The 22,508-nt window shown below is 37.3% G+C and overlaps 2 protein-coding genes across 2 annotated transcripts; both read right to left on the bottom strand.

Moving 5' to 3' along the window:
- Positions 1-2,216: 2,216 nt before the first annotated feature.
- Positions 2,217-4,017, bottom strand: LOC148124288 (vomeronasal type-2 receptor 26-like). Its single transcript, XM_087915575.1, has 2 exons — positions 3,940-4,017; positions 2,217-3,163 (listed from the first exon to the last, which is right to left on the bottom strand). Exon 2 carries the CDS (start codon positions 3,159-3,161, stop codon positions 2,265-2,267), a length of 897 nt encoding a protein of 298 aa, XP_087771701.1. The 5' UTR covers positions 3,162-3,163; positions 3,940-4,017; the 3' UTR covers positions 2,217-2,264.
- Positions 4,018-7,582: 3,565 nt separating this feature from the next.
- Positions 7,583-14,791, bottom strand: LOC113451708 (vomeronasal type-2 receptor 26-like). The gene is made up of 4 exons (XM_087915574.1): positions 14,582-14,791; positions 12,272-12,563; positions 9,515-10,366; positions 7,583-7,809 (listed from the first exon to the last, which is right to left on the bottom strand). Coding segments are annotated over exons 1-4 (1,317 nt in total). The 5' UTR covers positions 14,584-14,791; the 3' UTR covers positions 7,583-7,638.
- Positions 14,792-22,508: the final 7,717 nt, after the last annotated feature.

Below are 22,508 nucleotides of genomic sequence, written 5' to 3'. Positions count from 1 at the left end.
GACACTGGCTTCCCCATTGATTTTGCTTGTCAGAAGGTTACAAAAAGCAATCACATAACACTGCAAACCTTCATAAATATGAGTCAATTGCCAAGCATCTGAATTGTGATCACATGACCATGAGAATGCAATGGTTGTAAGTGTGAAAAATGGTCATAACTCCCTTTTTCCCGGTGCTGTTATAACTTTGAATGGTCACTAAATAAACTGTTGCTAAGTGAAGGACTACCTGTACAAATTTCCTTTATTTTCTGATTGCATTTTAAGAAGGAGTTTGAAACATAATTATATATGGTCATTACAATAATAAATCTAATGGTGTATGTGCTGTATGTGCCATTCGTCAAGAAGTCATTGCTCAGTTTAGTTGGTTTTGATAATTATAAAACAGTCTCCAACTTCTTCTTTCTGGAGAAAGTTGTGGATCAGCAGCTATAAAAGGCCCTGGAGCTCACAGATTATCAGTATTAGTTTCAAACTGGGATCAACCAAGGATATTAAACCAAGACCACATTGATTTGCTATTCTAAAATCAGATTAAGGGGCATGCAGACCTCCTGATTCTAAGTGACCTCTCAGCTGTCTTTTGGACCACCTCCAGGAGATAAGCATGGGAAAATTGTTTGGCTATAGTTCCCATCATTCATCAGGGACAAGTTTCAGAAAACCTTCTCTTTGGAAACAGGATTCCATCATACTCAGGTTTCCATCATATCCCAAATGAACTCTGCTGGCACTTAGAAAACCCACTAACCACTGACTGTTTCAGAAAGCCTTTGGAGCCTGATAAAAAATAGGAAATGTGTTGTTATTGAGTGTGTCTTTCCTCAGAATGTTACTGAATATGATGCCTATCACCACAACTGTCTGTTTAAGACTTAATTTTTTTATTGCATTGTATTAGAGTAGTTGTCACTTAAAACCAACTGGTATTGAATCTGGTAAAAAACCAACTGGTATTGAACTTATTAGTCTAAATACATAAATAAAGGATTGTTAAATGAGCACATTTTAATCAGGCAAAAGAAATCATTTACTGAGTGGAATGAAAGAATGAATGAATGAATGAATGAGTGAGTGAGTCAGTCAGTCAGTCAGTCAGCCATCAACCACAATAGGAAAAAGTGGGCACTGGATACAGATACTGAAGTTACAATCTTATCAATAGTTTCCTGGGGTACAGCCCATTTGTTTCATAAGATTCTATCTGTGTGACTATTTAAAACCTCACAGAAAATAGGTCCAAACACATACATTTGGCTCCTCCCTTCCCTGATATCTATGTATTTAGCTGGGAAGTCTATAGCATCAAGGTAACCACAGTCACTTGTTCACGTGATCTGGGACTTTAAATCCAGAGTTGTGTAGGAAATTGTACCGATATACAATTACATCCACTATTGCACATCTACTCTCTACACAGTCTAAACCTGAGAACTTAAAGAGGTGAACCTAACTATTGCAACATGCTCTACATGGGGCTGCTCTTGAAGATTATCCAAAAGTTTCAACTGATGCAAAATGCAGTGTCCTGCATGGTTTTATGCAGACCCTGGTGTGCACATGTATCTCCTCTCCTGCAGGAGTTGCATTGGTTGGTGATTTGCTTCTGGGTTGTCATCTTTAAAGCCTGGCTTGGGACCAGGGTATCTGAGAAACCGTCTCTTGCTGGTCATATCTACTTGACCCATCAAAGTGGGGAGGCAGGGAATGTTGCTGGTCCCATCCCCTAAGGAGATACACCTGGTGGAACCCAGAAGAAGGACCTTCTCTGTGATAGGTCCCTCTCCCTGGAACATCATTCCCCCAGAGATTAGAATGGCCCTCACTCTAATACTCTTCTAAAAGGTGCTGAAGACCTGGTTCTGTCAGCAGGCCTGGGGAACCCGGAGTGGGATGGAGAACATTAAATGGCTCATGTGATCTGCTGTCACCGGGGTGGGGTGGGGGTGATTTTCTTATATTATATTAATTTATTTTATTAGTTTTATTGTTTTAAATGAAGTTTTATATTCTGTTAGCCACTTTGAATTGCCATGGGCAAATAGGCAGCAATATACAATCAATCAATCATTCAAGCATCCCATCCTGTGTTAATTTAAAATGTTCATGAATACAGCTAACTGCTAGAAGTGATATTTAGACTACTAAATTATCATCAATAGCTCAGTGAGGCTAAAGGAAAAAGTAATAGTTTATTCCATTAATTGTTAAAATCTATATTATTTTTAAATTTGTTAGTTGATACCATAAATTTCAAGTCTTCAATGCTTTATTCTGAGCAATTCCCTATTATTTAATTCAGGTTTTACTATAATAATATAGATTTTTGGAAGAAAAATACAAATCAGTAGGCCAGCACTGGAAGCCAGAATGGAGAAGATCTCCACAGCCACCATATATTTTCCCTTGGTACTTAAATAAGCTGGGAAAAAAGACAATGAAACAGTGCAGAATATTAGCATGCTGAAAGTGATAAACTTGCCTTCATTAAAAGTATCAGGCAGTGTCCTGGCTAGAAAAGCTACTATGAAGCTCACAATAGCCAAGAAACCCATAAAGCTGAGGACACAGTAAAACATGAAATTTGAGCCTTCATTGAATTCTAATAAAATTTCTTCAGGCACAGAATGCATGTCAAGATCTGGGAATGGAGGAGCAACAACCAACCATGTTATATAAATAATTATTTGAAGAAAAGAGCAGGAAAAAACAATGGAGTTGGCCAAGGGTTTCCCCACCCGCTTCCTCATTTTGGAATTTGGCTTAGTGGCTTTAAAAGCTAGAACCACAATTACAGTTTTAGCTAAGATACATGACACAGCTATTGTAAAGATGATACCAAAAGCACTTTGTTGAATAAGACACAACACCTTCTCAGGCTGGCCAATGAACAGTAAACCACAAAGAAAAGAGAGCAAGAGAGAAACAAGGAGAGTATAAGTGAGATTTCTGTTGTTGGCTTTGACAATGGGAGTATCTTGGTACTTTATGAAAATTCCAAGCACCAATGCTGTGATTAAAACAAATGAGAGTATAAGAATGGTCAAATTAATCCCTAAAGATTCTTTGTGTGACACATAGATAATTTTTTTCAGAAGACATCCATCCTGTCCATGATTTGGAAATTGACCTTCTGGGCACTGAATGCAATCATCCATGTCTGAAAAAGAATTAATGTTTAGTATCAATATGTGATATTGCCAAAGTCCTAAAAAAAATCAATTAAGATGCATCCAAGAGACAAGTTTAGCCTTTTCCATCACAGAATTATCTTGTTAACTGGGAAGTATTGCTTTAGAAATGGGAATGTTTAGTAACCCAATTGTATAAGTCACTACCATATATCTGAAAGACTGGAGGAGGGAGAAATTATGATTTTTTTATAGAACATTCTTGATATTTTGTTCTGTCTGTTTTATATGTAATGCATCTAAATTATTTGTGTAACCTGGTTTTTTTAATAGTTTTAACAATTTACATAAAACAATTCCATGCATATCAGATGTTATATAGGACTATATCTTCATCTGCAAATGCTACCATTATGATTTAACTGAACAACTATTAAAATACAAGGTCAGTTTTGCACCTTACATATATCTATCAATATTGTGTGAGGGGTGGGGAAGGAAGGAGGGAAAGAGAGAATATTTGTGGTCAATAACCAGAAAACAAAACTTAGTTTTCAAGACAGTGTTGATTTTTGGTGAAGTAGTAAAGATTGGTTTGTCATTGCCTTCTTCCCAAGACTAGAGAGTCAATGTCACCTAGCTGATTTCATACTTCCATATAAGGTGGGATTAGAGCGCATAGTCTCCTAGATTCTATCCTGGTGCCTTAACCACCATATCAAATTGGTTCTCATATTTATATCTTGATCTATCTCAGTATTACACAAGAAATATTTCTGACCCATCAATACATTAAGAGTCTTACCCTCCTGATTTGAAACCTTCCCTTTTGGACAAGGAAAGCAGTCATAGCAGCAAAATGGCAGCGCTTCCCTTTTTCTCTTACTAAGTCCTTTAAAGCAGTTGTCATTGCATATTGAAACAGGGCATGACTAAACATAAAAAATAGAAAGGCATCGTTTAAACCATGATAGATGTATCTAAATTCATGTTGCAGGGGAAAATGACTAGTTAAATATAAGGTGTTACAAGATGCAAAAGAAAGTTGAGGGATGGACTTACCAGATTTTAATGTGTATGTGGCAGCTTGCTGTTTGTTTTGGATGAAAGGAAGGTTGTTACTGAGAAATTTGTAGTTAGAAGGGCATAATTTAAGATTTGGGTGGCACAGGTATCTATGGTACGATAAAGCTAAGTTTAATGTAAATATTAAAAATAAGTTTGTTAGATTTACTGAGAAAGAGAAGTAATATAAACCTGCTTTAAAATACCTTTGTAGCTCTCAGCATAGGAAGCATTTGTAGACAAGAAATGCATACTAAGTGGTTGACTTACTTTGATATATCAGAATTTTATCAAAGAAAATGTAGAGTAACAGCAGAAGAAAAAGTGGTGGTAGGAGAATGCTCATGTCAATGGGTTTCATATGTTTAGTTTAGTTTAGTTTAGTTTATTGTCATTGCATCTCGTACAACGAAATCAAACACCATCTTCAGTTCACATTATGATCATGAAAACAAACACAAACACATATCCTTCACCTTTCACACATTGAACCGGAAACCCCTGACACCACACCAACACTGCACCAACACAGCAGAATTAAAAAGAGCTACTGCCCTGGGATAGAAGCCGTTTTCAGCCTATTTGTCCTTGTTTTTATTATTCTGTACTGTCTGCCAGATGGTAATAGTTTAAAAAAAAGGGCTCCCATGATGAGATGGATCTTTAAGAATGTTTTGAACTTTCTTAAGGCAGCGGGAGCTATAAAGTTCTTCCAAAGAGGGGAGAGGGCAACCAATGATCTTCTGGGCAATGACATTAACCCTCTGGAGTGCTTTCCTATCTGCCACTGTGCAATTGGCAAACCATACAGAGGTGCAGTATGTTAAAATGCTCTCTATGATGCAGCAGTAGAAGGTCACCAGCAGTTTTTCATTAAGTTGTTGTTTTCTGAGAAGTCTCAGGTAGTATAATCTCTGCTGGGCCCTTTTGACCAGGTCTGCAATGTGAGCACCCCAGGTCCTCTTTTAGGGTAACATCCAGAAATTTAAAACTGGCCACTTGCTCTACTCAGTCTCCATTGATAAGCAAGAGCTGGATGTCTGATCTGTTCCTTCTATAATCCACTATAAGCTCCTTGGTCTTATTGATGTTGAGGACCAAGTTATTGTCTCCATACCACCAAAGCAACCAGGCCACCACATCTCGGAGTTGGAATGCAGTCATGTACATAAAGAGTATAGAGTAAGGGACTTAACACGCAACCCTGTGGTGTACCAGTGTTAATAATAAGGGCTGAAGAGGTGTGATTACCTAATCTGACCTTCTGTGAGTGGCCAGACAGGAAATCCATCATCCAAAACAGATTGAATTAGAATGCCCAAGGTCCAGAAGCTTAGACAATATTCTATGTGGAAGAATTGTGTTAAACACAGAACTAAAATCCAAAAAAGCATCCTCACATACCCCCCTCCCCCGCTGTTCTTGATGAGTCAGAGCAGTGTGAAGCGTGATGGCTATAGCATTCTCTGTAGATCTATTTTTTTCTGTATGTAAACTGGTGTTTATCAAATGTATGCGGAAGACCAGAAATGATGTACTGGCAGACCAATTTCTCAAAGCACTTCATGATGGTAGGAGTGAGTGCCACTGGTCTGTAATCATTGAGGTTATTGATAGGGAACTTCTTTGGCAGGGGAGCAATGCTGGAAGCCTTCAAACAAGATGGAATAGTGGACTGGGATAAAGACCGATTGAAGATCCTGGAAAAGACTCCAGCCAACTGATCAGCACAATCTTTAAGCACTCGGCCAGAGATACTGTTAGGACCGGCAGCCTTTCTAGGGTCCACAGCCCTCAGAATGCTCCTTACCTCCTGTTCCTCCACAATGAGGTGGGGGCTACAATTGGCTGGTAGTTGTGTTTTATCTGTCTCTGATGTCTCCACTTCAAAGTGAGCAAAGAAATTATTCAGTTCCTCTGCCAATGAAGCATCCCCTTCAGCAGGGATGACATTGGTTGGTTGATGGTTTGCAATTTGTTGAATCCCTCGCCACACCTGCCTCATGTTATTGCTATAAAAATTATCCTCAATCTTCCTCTTATAATCAATCTTGACCTTCCGAATACCTTTCTTTAAATTAGCTCTGGCAACACTGTATCTTGCCCCATTACTGGACCTAAAGGCCTTGGTCCTGTCATGCAAGAGGCACTGGACTTCCTTGGTCATCCAGGGTTTCTGATTGGGATAGATCCTAATACATTTATCCACAGTGATAGTATCTGTGCAGTATTTGATATAGCACAGAATGGTTGCAGTGTGCACCTCTAGGTCAGGGTGGTAAAAGATGTCCCAATTTGTGTTCTCAAAACAATCCTGAAGTTGTTGAGAAGCATCTTCTGGCCAAGATTTCACTGTCTTTATTATAGACAGAGCCCGTCTCCTAAGAGTGGGATGTAAGTTGGTGCTAAAAGCAGTGACATATGGTCTGCTTGTCCCAAATGGTAATTGTATAATCTTACAGCCATTTTTGATGTTGGTATATATTTTGCCCAATATGTTTCCTCCTATGGTAGCACACTTAACATGCTGACAACAATGGCTGTCTACATTCTTTGTACTGATACACCAGCTTTTGTTCACATAAAGGCTTAAACTTCCCCCTTTGATCTTGCCAGAATCTCTAGTCCTGTCCTGCCAGTGAGCTATGTAGCCTTCCAGCTCAACAGCTGCATTTGGAATGAGTGAATGAAGCCAAGTTTCTGTGATTAGCAAAACACAGCAGTTCTTGATGAATTAGTCTTTGTAATCTGTAGCTTTAATTCATCCATCTTGCACTGGTAAGAAATATACTTGGAATCAAAGGCTTGTGTGAAAATTTACTCAGCTTAAAGAAAACCCCAGCATGGCATCCTCTCTTCCTCTTCCTCTTCTTTCTCCACCTTTTCCTCCTTCCCACAGGGATAGTGATCCATGGGTCCTCCAGGGGCCTAGCTGCCTCCTTCGGTATGTTGTGAGAATGTATAAAATCATCCATGATAGCCTTTTCACGTTTCAGTCCAATTTGTAACATGGCTTGCTGATTATAGATGCTCCTTGCCCCACAGGATTCAATCAAGGAAAGGATCCAAAACACACACAGAATCATACACACCATATACTGAAAGAAGGAGCAGTTAGCCACAGCATCCATGTGCGCAGCCATCTTGAAAACCCTTTACAGTTAGTGAAGTATGTACAGTTAGTAGAAAGATCTAAAGTAGATAAAAGAACTTTTTGGTCTGAGCAATGTAAGGCTGAATGTGAAATGGAATTTCCAACACAAACTTCATCTGCACCATAACTCACTCTCCTTAATCATAGGACTGGCTCTGAGCAAACCAGGTTTTTTTTTTCCTTAGGTGAAAAGTTTTAGAAATCCAGAACAAATGCATTAACCCATACCTGATTGAACTTGCTAGGCCATACAATATTATTCTCATCAATGATGAATGATGTATTTTATGACATATGTGGATCTATCTTTCCAACTTTGACTCTAAGAAAAGATTCGTTTGGGAATGTCCTCCAGTTGATAATATCAAATGCAGCTATTCTTTCACCATTTTGGTCAAAGGAAATCTTTTCTCCAGCACTGTTGTTAAATGAAACTTTTCTTAGAAAGTGATGTAACTAAGATAGAAAGATAGAAAAATCTTAAGGATAACTATTTAATTCTGTAAGTGAGGCATGTGCTATTTTTAAGAAGGAAGGGAGGGAGGGAGAGAGGGATGGTGACACAGACATGTGCAGGAGTTACAAGCTACAAACAGGGATGATCAATTATTTTATTAACCATGTATTGGGTATCAATAGTATAACAGCATTACTGAATCTTTCATTATTAACTTTGCTATTCTTTTTATTAAGGCTGTGCAAAACATTGAAGAGATACTTTCTTTTGTTTATGCTTTGAGTAAAAAGCCCATTTTGAAACCACAGAAAGAGTATTTCATTTCTAAAGAGTATAACAAACCTTCCATATTGCTCTGTTTTGTATCTTTCTGACAGATTTTCCAGTTGATTAGCTTTCAGGATGGGGTATTTTAAGAGTTAATCTAGAGTTGAATTGACCTTGTCATAATATAATCTACTGCAGCTATCATGGCATTGTTGAACCAAAACTCTCCATGTCTACAAAGGTATCTAAGTTGGTATAGATACCAAATCCATGCAATTAGATACAACTTGTAACTTTTCTGCATCCTACAAAAAAAAAAAAAAAATCAAGTGTGCTCTTCCCATTCTAGAAAGATCTGGGAGACAAGCGTTGCTGAGTATTTTATTTCAAAAGGAGTTTCATCTACTGGGATCCTGTAACAAAAGTTTCTCAGTTGCATCACCTGTCCCATAGAACAACTTTGTCCCATGGAACAACTTGCCTTCATATATAAATGACTACTTCTCCCTAAAGAGTTTCCATAAAGAAGTACAATTTTAGCTTGGAGAAATTATTTTGAGTCCACATATGCTTAGATATCTAAGAATTTGAAATGCATACCTTTCAAGGATTTGAAACCTTGTTAATTCAATAAATCATACTATTTAGTGGAAGGATGATAAACAGATGCCGAGAATGGTGATAGGGCTGTTTCAGTATCAATTGTTTAGTAAGCTATATAGTAGATAGGTTGAAATTTGTATACTTGTAAAAGATTATTTTAGTTGTCATTGTGAATATATTGTAGTACAAATTAATTTTATCCATGTTTCATTTCTTGTAATTTTCATTGCTGTACATATTTTATTTGTTAATATTTAATTGTAGTTGAATTCCTGAGGCAAAATATTAAAAATAAAAATTGCTTCCTTGTTGCTTTAGGATCTAGCTCTGTGATGATAGTGTATATTTTGTTTTACTGTTTTCTTTTTTTTAGTGTGTTTATTTGCTGTGAACAGCTCATATTATTTTTAATAATAATAATCATAGGAAATGGCTAAAATTTCCTCCTACAGGCAAAAATAGAAGATTCTGTCTTTGATTTGTTTAAGATTGCAATTTAGTTTTAACTTTCATTCAATAACATCAAGTTCAGAAACTCAAGTCATCTGTCTTGATCCTAAAAGTTCATGAAGGAAGCCAATCTCTTAGAACTTGTTTAATCTTTGCTAAGTGATTAAAGTAGACATCATAATAAGCATTCTGATAATTAGTTAACATAAGATGAATCTGACAGCTGGAATGGATGATTCTTTGTACTTTGTTTTATCTTATTCATTTGACATAAGAAATGAAAGGCTGTTGGTGAAATAGAAAGGAAGAAAGACTTTAATCCCAATCTAACATCCAATCTAGTTTCAAACTTGTTACATGTACATATTTTCACTTTGGTTTTACCTGCCATAAATGTTGATTGAGAAGCTTCTGGTCTTTTGGCAATGTGTGTTGTTTGGAATTCATCACATGTATTAAGTGCAGGGCATGTGCCACAGTATGGACAGCATTGTAAATACTATAGCTATGCGCAGTCATCCTCATCTCAAAAACAGACTCAGAGAGCGTGTTCAGTTTCTCCTCTCCAGTGCAGGTCATCTCAGGTCTGTCATTTGAGTTTGGGTTAGACAAGGAGCATCCAAATACACTTTCCCAAAATAGCTGGAGAAAGCCATCTTCTTTTTCTGAGCTAGGTTTTCTGGTCTGAAGAAATGTTTGGAATCCCGATATCTCCTCAGAGTGAATTGCCAAAGCGAGAGCACCATGAAGAAAGTCTATATCTGTATTCCTCTGAAAAGGGAGGGATGTGAAATCCATCTGGGCCGTCAAGATCCAAACTTTACTCTCAGGCTTATTTGATCCATCATATTCTGAAAGTGCAATGAGTACTCTGAAAACTAACATTGTCTGTAGTTCTCCATGTGTGAATAAGATGTTGTAACTGCTTCGCTCAGTTATCTTATATGTTTCAACCCCCTTTTCTACAAGATTAAAGGTGTTACTAGAAAAACTGTGTTTGGGTAAGTTTTGAATGAAATCAAAGCAAATGCCATTCTGAGAAAAAAAGGGAAGGACTTTCTGCACAAACCTTTCTCCATTCTCATCTTCGACATAAATCACCCCTATCCATGTCCACCTGAAATATAGAAGTAAGTGAAGAATTCCATTGTATTGATGGATCCAGTTTGGAAACATTTGTTGAGCAAAAACTTCTTCATGTTTATTATCCATTGCTGGAGAAGAACCATACATAAGCTAAAGGAGATTTGAAAAGGAGATCAGTTTGCAAAATACACAAATATGTATGTGCACCAGAGGTGGTATTCAGCAGGTTCTGACCCATTCTGGAGAACCGGTAGTGGAAATTTTGAGTAGTTCAGAGAACCGGCAAATACCACCTCTGACTGACCCTGCTCCCATCTATATTCTCTGCCTCCCAAGTCCCAGCTGATCGGCTGGGTATTCTTTGGTTTCCCTGTACAGGACAAGGCAGCTGGAAAGTAGGTTAGTGGGGTGGGGAGGGAATGGGGATTTGACAGTATCCTTCTCCAACCCTAACCCACCAAGCCACACCCACAGAACTGGTAGTAAAAAAAAAAATTGAATACCACCACTGATGTGTGCATGTGTCTATGTGCATGTGTGTACACACACACACACACACACACACAAATTAACACAAATACAGGATACATAGAGAAATAAAACAGAAAATGGAAAAACAGTACATACTATCATGTAAATAAACAGCAAATTTACCGCATATGCACTATGAACTATTATAATATTATTGCTTATTAAAACTGAAGCAACCCATAAAATCCATCTAAATTTGATTTTAAAATGTGATGCCTGTCTCCGGTGTTTCATTATTTTAATTTTATGTGATTTTTTTTCTAATGTGACAATTAAAGAGGCCATGTTAATCCACATTTCAACTGTTATATTTTCTTGAGTTTTCCATTGTTGGGTAACTTTGATTTTAGCTGCTGAAATTAAATAGATAATATATTCATTATTTTTAAGATTGAATTTTACTCCTATAAATCAATGCAGTAAGCCTAATTTTGGGAACACTCCATTTTTATTTAGTGATGGTACATATTTCACCAAAAAAAATACACAGAGATGGGGATAGCTTTATTGCAAAAGCATCATAAAAACACCTTGCAAAAAAAATAGACAAAAGTGCACACTTGATTAGAAAAAAAATGTTAAAATAGCATATAGATTGTAAACCAGAATTATTTTTGTTAGACATAATTCCAGAAAAATATGATAAAGGGAATGTATTGCATGTTTGAACAGCAGCAAGAATTGTATTTGCACAGCATTGGAAAAGTGAGGAAAGAAGAAGATGTAATTAAAAAAATATTGAACTGTGCAGAAATGGACAGATTAACACTGAAAATAAAAGAAAAAGAAGACATAGAATATTTTCAAACTTGCGACTTGTTTTATTAATGACTGGATAAAAGAGGTAGAAATTCAAAAATTAATAAGTATTATTATGTATACAAATTGAGCCAGGCAGTATGCTGTACATTAAGCACATCTATCTATCTGTCTGTCTGTCTGTCTGTCTGTCTGTCTGTCTATCTATCTATCTATCTATCTATCTATCTATCTATCTATCTATCTATCATCTATCATTTATCTAAAATCATCTGTATTTCAGGTGTAAATAATCCTACTTGCAAAATACTGTTTTTCTATGTCAAGGTAGAACTCTGCCTTCTAGACTATCCTTCTCTTTTAGACCAATCCTTGTACTCAAAATATAAAATCAAGTTAAATATCCACTTTATAGTTAAACATCAGATAGCAAGCTTGTGTCAAAACAAAGTTTATTTAATTATGTTCTTAATGAATTCCAGAAATGTATAACTTGCTTCTTCATCTAATGTACTCAAATAAATTTACTTAAATGAACATAGTAACTGTTTTAGTTTTTAAAAATAGTAATCAAAAATTTATAGCAAAAGAAAAAGAAACTACAATGGAACTGCCAAAATGTAATCATTAGTACGTATAATAACAATGCATAATCAACAAGACAGGGGGGGAAAGGAGAAAGAGAATCATGAACACAAAAGAGTTAAAATTAAGTAGTGAAATATGATTAGTGAGAAAACAAAGTCCAAAAAAGCCCAGGGGTACCTGTGGAACCTTGTAGATACCTAGAATGGTGGCCATATGGCAGCAGACATTTGAGTCGGGTCCTCCAATGACTGCAGCTGCATTGCTTCTACTATCACATTTATAGTTTGGAATGAACTTCTTCCAGGTAGAGAGAGGTTCCATTGAAGCAAGATAAGTTGAGCTTGCACTCAAGTGACTGTTATAGATCTGGAACCCCAGAGTGATGTTTGGCAAGATGTGAGGGTTTTCATTGATTTCTTTTACCACAAATACCAGAGCCAGAATATGTTGGTAATTCTGAGCCAAAATCCTACAAAAGTGAATGTTTTATTGGGAAGAAACTAATTAAAAACAAAGAAACATCTAGAATGAAGTTTTTTTGTTTTGAACAGTACCTATTTTGATAGCCAATGTATCATTTTAAATAAAGGCAAAAAGATATATATGACAAGGGCAAGAATCAAGGACAGATAAAAGGCCCTTCAAGATGCAAAGAAATGACTTGGCATTACCTAATTTGAAGATGCATTTTTCAACTTGGTCTTTGGTTTGGATGGAAGAATTCATGCTGCTGGGAAATAAAATAATTTTAGAACTAGAAGAGCCCAATACATAGTTTGGATGGCATAGTTTTCTGTGGTTCAATGAAGTTAATGTAGTTTTGAAAACTGCTATATTAGAAGTGCCACGTTAACAATATTAATAGATCTTTATTTATAATATATAAAGGTACTCCAAATTTGTGTTTGAAATGTAGACCATTTTATCATGTATGGCAGATTTTAGAAAAATCATAACACTTTGGGTTCAAATGAATTTTAAACACAAATACATAACTGAAACCTGGACTTGTTTTGCCAGGACTATACAATTAGAAAAGGACCATGGAAGATTATCTCTGGTCCAAGACACAAAAATGAGAAGTCCCTGAAATATTTACAGTGGAGGGATGATTGGTGAAGATGACAGAATTAGCAGAGATGGCAAAATTAATTTATTTGCTTAGAAAAAGATCAATGACTACATTCATTTTTTAAAAAGGAAAAATAAACTTCCTTATGGCTTTGATGATTAGAAAGAGTATATTAAGGACAGAAGGAAATTATGATGTACAATAACCTTAGAGATAGGTTAAAATATAAATATAGTTATAACTGTTGTTAAAAAAAAATAAGAAACCACTTTGTAAATTAATTTTTCTTTCTTTCCAAATCCTTTTTATCTGTTTCTTTTCACTTTCTTATTAATTTTATCTAGTTTTCTTTTTGTCAATTCAAAATTTCTATTGTTATTATTCTGTTGAAAATGTCTTTAAGAAACATTGCATTTTTAAAAAAGAAGATTTACACTGCATCTGTTTCAGAATAGGTTAAGTGCTACAATTCTGCTTTGTAATACATTTTCCTGTATGTGTGTTTTTTAAATCTCTCCTGTATCTAATATAAAGATGCCCTTGAATCAACCTATAGTTTACTCAATTGAAATGCAGACCATTTTATCATGTTTTCTAACAACATTATAGCAGTCAAATTGTAATGCTTATTCTAGAACTTTTTTTCCTCTCTACAATTCTCATTCCAAGCAGCTTAGGTAGTTAGTCAGATCGACTATCTTAGATTTTCCATCCATGTTCAACCTCACCTAATCTATTGTGAGACTAGCCAAAGTTGATTAAGTGTGTTCCCTGAAACTACATGTATTCAAATAAAGGAAATAATGCAGTTGGTATGCCAAGAGGCACAGGGCAATATCCATGGCCGTTGGGTGCCTTCATATAGCAAGAGGCTTGTTTTGTACAAGATATGGCTGAAATGTTCGAATTTGTTCCAGAAGACAAGATAAAGTACCTAATGTTTAAATTATGAAAAAGCAAATTTTGATTACATACTAGAAATAATTTGATAATGATAAAAACTATTTCACTACAGTCCGCATCAGGAAATATTTTCATTGGAAAAATAATCTTTCCAGATTGACCATAAGGTAAACAAAAAATTTAACAGGTGGCAAGATAAAATAGCTTTATTTTTCTGGTATAATACTTATTTTAACTTGCTTTAATACTTATTTTAACTTGCTTTAGTTTTGCTTCTACCTAATTTCTTTTATCCTTTCAACTGTACATCATCCAGAGTCACTCTGAGAATAAGATGGGTAGTACCTAACTTTGACAAAAAAATAAATACATAAAAGTGATACAGATCAGATTAACCATCATTAACCTAATCCAAAAAAGATGCCATACTATAAACTATGCAAGATTACATCCTCAGAACAAAATTCTATTAATAAAATACCTCTTAAGTTCTTTTTTGAGAACTTCCTTACATGATATCATCTAAGAGATCCAGCGAAGGGGCTGTTTTAAAGGTTATTGGATGTAAAAAAACATAATACCAGCAATGTTGAGTTCCCCTTGATGGTAATATTTATGAAGAATAGGAAGAAGAATTTGGATTCCTAGCAACATTAGTACTGATATAAACACAATTATCAAGCAGCATTAAAATCTTCTTCTGGAAAGTCTTTCAGCCAGCTTTGTTGGGGTAGTCAAAGAGATTTCAGTATCATAAAAGTTGGATAATTACTCTCTTACTAAAAAGGTTGATGCAAAAGTTGGGTGTGCCAAATGTCAAGAACATGTTTATCTTGCTTGCTGTTCCACCTCTAAATGGCAGAGGCTGGTTATTATTATAACACTTTGGTCTTAATAGTTTTGCTGTAGCCCAAGGACACCCTTTAATGAAATAATGAAAAGATTATGATAATCTTGATAATTGTAGGATCGATTAAATTGACAATTATTTAGAACTGCCAGTGTTTTGTTGACTCTAGATGAAATTAGAACTAGCTTCCTGTTTGAACTGAGGTGGTAACGGCCTAATGAATTCAATATGATGGCAGTTAATTGCAATGAATCCAGTACATTATAATATAGACCACATTGGATCCATATTTAATGTTCAATATCAGAATTAGAATAGAACTGGAAGAGACCTTGGAGGCCTTCTTGTCCAGTCCCCTGCTCAAGCAGGGGATCTTATACCATTTCAGACAAGTGATTGTCCAATCTTGTCTTAAAACCTCCAGTGAAAGGCAAGCTGTTCCATCAGTTAATTGTCCTCACTGTTAGGAAGTTTCTTCTCAATTCCAAGTTGCTTCTCTCCTTGATTAGTTTCCATCCATTGTTGTCCTGCCCTCTAGTGCTTTGGAAAATAAATTGACCCTCTCCTCTTTGTGGCAGCCTCTCAAATACTGGAATATCATGTCACCTCTAGTCCTTTTTTTCTCTAGGTTAGCCAAACCCAAATCCTCTAACCATTCTTCATATGCTTTAGCCTCCAGGACATCTTCTCTTCTCTTCTCTTCTCTTCTCTTCTCTTCTCTTCTCTTCTCTTCTCTTCTCTTCTCTTCTCTTCTCTTCTCTTCTCTTCTCTTCTCTTATTCTATCCTAGATTAGATTGTTATGTTAGATTGTCTTGTCTTGTATTTGATTTTGTTGTATTATATTATTATATCTTTATATCATTATGTGACTATTTTACCTTGGCTCTGTCCTGTATTTTTCCACAAGAAGAAATCTTGCTAAAAAGCACGTATTCAGTTCAGAACATTATAGCAGGAAAGCACTGACAGGAAGGGAGTTAATAAAAGATTAACCGCAGACAAAGAATGTGTATTCAAAGAAGATATGCTTATCTATAGCAGTTACAAAGTAGCAATTACAGAGTCCGTTGCTCATGTCACGTAGCCTGGTCTAAAAGATTAACATTGTATCTCTTTATCTTCCTGTAAAATTCCTCTCTCACCTCCTCCCTTGAATTAGCACAATAAAAAGGGGACAGCAAAAAGCCTGGGGAAGAGGAAGGAGCAAGAAAGCAGAGAAGCCCGGACATTTCCATCTGTTCCAGGCGCAGCCAGGGAATCCCATCTCCCCCAGGCTCAAAGTGTTGCCTCATTTGAAGATTGCTTGTGTTTTGTGTGTTTTATTTCTTGTGCTTGCTTGGCAATCACTCTTGCGAGAGTCTTGCCTAGCCTCACCCTTGCAAGGGTCCCGCGCTGTCTCGCCCTTGTGTGGGCTACTTTAAATCTCACCCTTGCGAGGGTTATTCTCTGAGAGGAATTCAGCAATCAACCAGTAAGCCGAAACAACAGACCGGTCGCTCGAAGCGACAGCTGGGGGCTCGTCCGGGATCTCTAATCGTCTGGGATCCCTTCGCCTTACTGGTTCCAAAGTGTGACTTTTGTCTAGAAGTGCATCTCCTTCACCCTCATTCTTCTTCGCCTGGTATAGGCTACGTCGACAAAAAAGTAAGTATGGGCACCTCGATTTCTCAAGTTTCGTCAGGGCATAGGGACGAACTTTATAATCTAGTGAAGAAGGCTAATTCCTTTCAGAAAACCAATGGTACCACTGTGTACCCTATTTCTAAAAAATCTTTAAATAAATTTATAATTTATATTGAGGCACACTGTCCAGCCTATCCATCTGCTGGAACTCTTAGCCATTCTCACTGGGAAAAATTAGGAAAATATTTACATGAAGTTCCCAGAGCTCCCATGGATATATTTATTTCTTGGAGAGCAATAATGGCTGCTATAACAACTATTTATCCTCCTTCTAGTCTTCCTGAAAATTCTTTTTCTCCTGTTTCTTCTGACTCCCACTCTTCTAATTCAAAAACTTCTAAGCCTCTTGCAGCTCATTTGGAATCAAATTCTTCCCTACCACCTCCTTATTCAGATATTTCTTCCCCTCCTCCTTCTGCTCTTTCTTCTCTTTCTGATTCTCCTATTATGAATCCTATGGGAGGAATCATAACTAATCTTTTGTCATCACCTCTATCTTTAGAAACAGAAGAACCTTCTGCTTATCCTATGACTATCATCCCTGGGGAGGAGGCAATGTTCATAGTAGCATTGAGTTTAAAGTTTTGAAAAATATAAAAGATGCAGTTACAACTTATGGATTGCATTCTCCTTTTACTAGGGGAATACTTGATTCTTTGGTTACAGCTAATACAGTTATGTTATTGCATGATTGGAAAATGCTTTTTTCTATGCTTATGACTCCAGCACAATATGTTGTGTGGCAATCTGAATATGAAAAAGGTATTGAGGCTGAAATCCGCAGGGGTTTGCCTGCTGGAGTAACTGAAAATCAGTTACTGGGGAAAGGTCAATTTACTACTCTAGCACAACAACAAAATTCTCCTCGTCGTAGTTTTGCCATTATTCATATGTGTGCTATGAATGCTTTAAAGCGAGTGGATGACTCAGATTCTCAGTCCATTCAAGCATTTTTAAAAATTATGCAAGAACCTGAAGAACCTTATGCTTCATTCATAAGTCGGCTTCAGACAGCCTTAGATAGACAGATAGATAATCCTGTTGCTAAACAAGAATTACTTATAAAATTGGCTTATTCAAATGCTAATCATGATTGTCAAAAAATTCTACAGCCAGTCGCTAATAAGCCAGGAGTGACTTTGGCTGAGTTTTTACAACTCTGTAGAATTGTAGGAACGACTACTCATAAAATGGATATACTTGCTACTGCAATCACAGCTTCATTACCAAATCCTAATTCTGCTACCACTTCTCCTCCTGATGCTTTTGCTTTAACACGCAATGGTAATTGTTTTAACTGTGGCAAGCCAGGACACTTTAAAAATCAATGTCGTAAGCCAGGGGGAGGAGCTGCTTTTCATGGCCAAACCAGAGGTCCACCCTCTTCATCTAAGCCAAAAACTATCTGTCCTCGCTGCAGGAAAGGCTATCATTGGGCTTCAAATTGTTATTCTAATCCTTCTCCTTCACAACCTTTGGGAAACTAATTGAGGGGTCTTCAGCTAGCCCCGCCACAAAGGCTGAACTAACTGCCACAACGTTTCCTGTGGTATTGTTAGAGGATCTTGTGTATGATGATCCTGGTGCTGTTTTTACTCTTCCTTTAACTGCAACGCTTTTCAAACCTCTTCCTCCTTCCACACCTGTCTTGCTTATTCCCAATTCTTCTCTTACAATAGAGGGTGTGGTTGCAGCTCCTTACTTATATGATTCTTCTGCTCTTAATAATCTTGCATTGGCTGCAATAGGAGATCGTTGCTTTTCTTTAAAGAAGGGGACAGTAGTTGCTACACTTATAATTTTGCCTCTTTTTGAACCTCTTTCTTTGTTTGCATTGCAGCAACCTGTTCAAGCTTCAAAACCAACTCTTTCTGTTATACTCAGTGGTCGAATTTTTGAAGGTCTGATTGACACCGGAGCAGATGTTTCTGTTATCCGTTCTAATGAATGGCCCTCTTCTTGGTCTCTCACAGAAGTTTCTTCTGTGCAGGGCGTAGGTGGTGCTCAAGCTGCTAAGGTCAGCTCTCATTGGCTTTCTGCTTCTACTGAGCATTCTACCTTAACTGCTTATCTTAAACCCTATATCCTTCCTCTACATTGCAATCTTTGGGGACGTGATTTACTTTCTCAATTTCAAGCTTATATTCAGATACCATAGTTTTTCTATCAAAATGTTTATTTCTCCTTTATCTCTTACTCTTAAAACATCTATTCCTGTGTGGGTGGATCAATGGCCATTCACCAAAGAAAAATTGGAGGCTTTACATCTCCTTGTCCATCAACAGTTAATAGAGGGACATATTGAACCATCCACCAGTCCTTATAACACCCCAGTCTTTGTAATTAAAAAGAAATCTGGCAAATACCGCCTTCTTAGTGATCTTAGAGCCTTGAATAGGATTATTCAACCTATGGGGCCACTGCAGTGTGGTCTGCCTAATCCTAATTTGATCCCAGCTGGATTTGATCTCATAATAATAGATTTAAAGGACTGTTTCTTTTCTATACCTCTGGCACAAAAGGATAGAATCATCTTTGCATTTACAGTGCCAGAACTCAATAACTCTAAACCCACATCTAGGTATCAATGGAAAGTTCTTCCACAAGGTATGCTTAATTCACCAACCATGTGTCAATATTTTGTCAATGAGGCTCTGCATCCTTATAGATCTCAATTTCCTAATTTTCTTGTATATCATTACATGGATGATATCTTAATTGCAGCTGATGGGCCAAAGGGGACGGTACAAAAAACTTTTCCGATCCTCTTGACCACATTAGCAAAAGCAGGGTTACATATAGCACCTGAAAAATCCAGTCTCACTACCCAATGCAATATTTAGGTCACAAGGTTTTAGCTTCCTCAGCATCTCCACATATTCCTTCACTCACACTTCCACAGCCAACCACATTGGTTCAATTACAGCAGTACTTGGGAGTTATTAACTGGGCTAGACCATATCTTGCTCTAACCACACAGATGCTATCACCGCTTTTTCAAGCACTAGTAGGATTAAAAATCCTGCAGATAAGGTCTATCTTTCAGCTCAGCATCTAGAAGCTTTAAAGCAAGTAAACACAGCCCTAGCAACTCAATGGGTAAACCATGCACTTGCAGACACACCACCTTCTCTTGCTATTATTTCCACTCATCAATTACTGACTGCAATAATTGTCCAAGTATCTAATGTAAAAAATCTTCATTTCTTGGAATGGTTACACCTACCACATACTCCAAAAACCTCTATTTTTACTAAAGCAGCACAAATGGCTTTTCTTATACAAAAAGGGCGCAAGAGAATCAAAGCCCTGATGGGAATGGATATTTTTACATTGTATATTCCTTTTAAGATTAGTCAATGGGAACCTCTTTTTCAGACTTCCACAACACTGCAGGATGCATTGGAAGATTGGTGTGGCCAAGTGTCATGCCACCTTCCATCTGATTCATGACTGCAGGTGTTGAAGACAGTTCCTTTTGTTTTACAATCACCTTTTGTCCAACAACCATTGAAGGAAGGCTTAACTGTCTTTACTGATGGTTCAAAAAATATTGGAGCATGTGCATGGTGTGAAAATGCTCAATGGAACAAACGCTTAACTGCCCCACAGAACTCAGCACAACAAGCTGAGTTAGCTGCTTTTTTTTGGCCTTGTCTCTTTTTCCACAGGAATCTTTAAATGTAATATCTGATAGCATGTATGTTACTCAGATGGTTGCTCATATTTTCGATGCATATATTTCTCCTGTTACCCCTCCTTCTCTCATGACACTTTTTTACAGCTTCAGACACTGCTGAAAAGCGAGGGAAACCTTTGTTTTGTAGCTCATATCAGAAGTCATCAGCAATTGCCTGGATTCCTGGCAGAAGGCAATCATATGGCAGATGAGGCTTGTAAAATTATGGCCTCCTCTCCTCTTCCACAACAGCTTTCAGCTGGGGAGAGTCATGACTATTTCCATCAAAATAAGAAGGCCTTGGTACAGCAATTTGGGATTACATATCAAGAAGCCACAGCAATAATTCAACAATGTCCAACATGTAGCTTGCAGGCCAAAGGTATCCCTGAAGGTGTTAATCCTAGGGGCACTCAAGCCTGTGATACATGGCAAATGGATGTAACTCATTATCCTCCCTTTGCTCCCTGGAAATACATTCATGTATCAGTTGATACATATTCAGGGTTTATTATGGCAACATTACAAAGAGGAGAGGCTACTAAAAATGTTATTAATCACTGTATTTGGTCATTCGTAACGTTGGGATGTCCAAAAATTCTCAAAACAGATAATGGTCCTGCTTATGTCAGTTCTCCCTTTGCTGAGTTTTGCCATAAGTGGGCCATCACACATAAATTTGCATACCTTTCAATAGCCAAGGTCAGGCTATTGTGGAAAGGGCAAACCAAACTCTGAAAAATGCCCTTGATCGGCAAACAGGGAAAAAGGCTTAGGCCCCGAACCTCCCGGCGTTACAAAACATCTTGAACATTACTCTCTATTCTCTTAACTTTCTTAATCTTACTGGCTCTCCTTCTTCCACAGCGGCTTCTCGCCACTTCACCAAGCCAGTAGTTCCCTCTTCCCGTCCTCTTGTTTATTTCAGACAGCTTCCAGATCCTGCGTGGAAAGGTCCTGCACAGCTCTTCACCTGGGGAAAAGGTTACGCTGCTGTCCAACTTCCTGATCGAGTACTTTGGGTTCCTGCTCGCTGTGTCAGACCTTACCATGGCAAACCTAACTCTTACTCTAATTTTTCTTCTGATATCAATATTTCCTGTCTTTTCTCAATTCAGGGCATCTCCTGATGCTATTTTTTCTTTTCTTGCTGACACTGTTACCTTTATTTTTAAAGATAATCTCCTTTCTGCATGTAATTATGTTTTCCAACACAATGGTAGCTTTCTTTCTCCTACTTCTGACATTACTGTTCACTATTACTATTCTCCTTGTTTAATAATTTTAACTATACATGTTACTCTATCTACTATAGGATCTTATTCTTGCTTAGGATTTTCTCACAATCACACATACTTTAATCACACTGTTCTATTACTTTCCACTCCTTCAGTGGCATCTCCTCCACTATCCTACATTTTCCTACATTGCCATCTCAAGCTAATTCTGAGACAACTTTTCCTGGAGACAAACTGCAATGGCATCTTCGTTGCTGCTTTCCACCCTGTGATGTCACCAAATGCATATTGCATCATTCATCTTCCTGGGTTCCTGTTCACTACAAAACACCTGTCGTGCGAAGATGCCACCCCATCCCTGATGACACTCATCATAAGACTACAGCTCCCATTCGAGCTCGCCATCTTGGGTACCCTGTCTTCATCGCTGACAACTCCATCTCTAAGCGGTCTGCATCTCGTGCTGTTCCAAGATTTGGCTATCATCGCATTCCTCGAAGCATACAACCTTCTACAAATGAACATCAACCTCAAGATTATACCTGGACTATCCTTGATTTTCAAGGAAATATTTTAAACACCACCACTAACTATACTAGATGGCCATGGTTTCCTCAGCTTTTCATGGATTTTGCTGAAATGGGGACAGGAGTAGAAAAATTTGCAGATAAAGAACTACAAGCTGATATATGGGACAAGCAAGGCTCCTGTTCTCCAGCACCTATTCACAACTTTAGACTATATTTTTGTCCTGCTCACAGTACTGGTGCTTCTCGTGCTGCCTGCGGTGGGGTAGTTGACAGATATTGTAAAAAATGGAGTTGTGTATCCACAGGTCATATCTGGTGGGAAGCGCCTACCAAAAATGACTATATTCTATATTACCCGTGCTCAAGAACATCTTCCCTGCTCTTCAAGGCCTTGTTGTGGACAGAGACTAAATCCACTCAGAATCACATTTACTGCAAAAGGAAAGACACTTACAAAA

Source organism: Pseudonaja textilis, chromosome Z (genome assembly GCF_049901715.1).
Source record: "Pseudonaja textilis isolate UNSWEBS1 chromosome Z, rPseTex1.2, whole genome shotgun sequence".
Lineage (NCBI taxonomy): Eukaryota > Metazoa > Chordata > Lepidosauria > Squamata > Elapidae > Pseudonaja > Pseudonaja textilis.
The sequence above is the reverse complement of the archived record's forward strand: the minus strand, read 5'-3'. Positions and strand labels throughout refer to the sequence as shown.

Excerpts from the sequence above, each read along its gene's own strand:
- LOC148124288 (XM_087915575.1), bottom strand. The coding sequence starts at position 3,161 with ATGGATGATTGCATTCAGTGCCCAGAAGGTCAATTTCCAAATCATGGA.
- LOC113451708 (XM_087915574.1), bottom strand. Across the intron at positions 10,367-12,271 it reads GTATCTACAAGGTTCCACAG|CTTATGTATGGTTCTTCTCC; the intron begins GTACCCCTGGGC and ends AATCTCCTTTAG. Across the intron at positions 7,810-9,514 it reads TCAATCAACATTTATGGCAG|TTACATCACTTTCTAAGAAA; the intron begins GTAAAACCAAAG and ends TTTCTATCTTAG.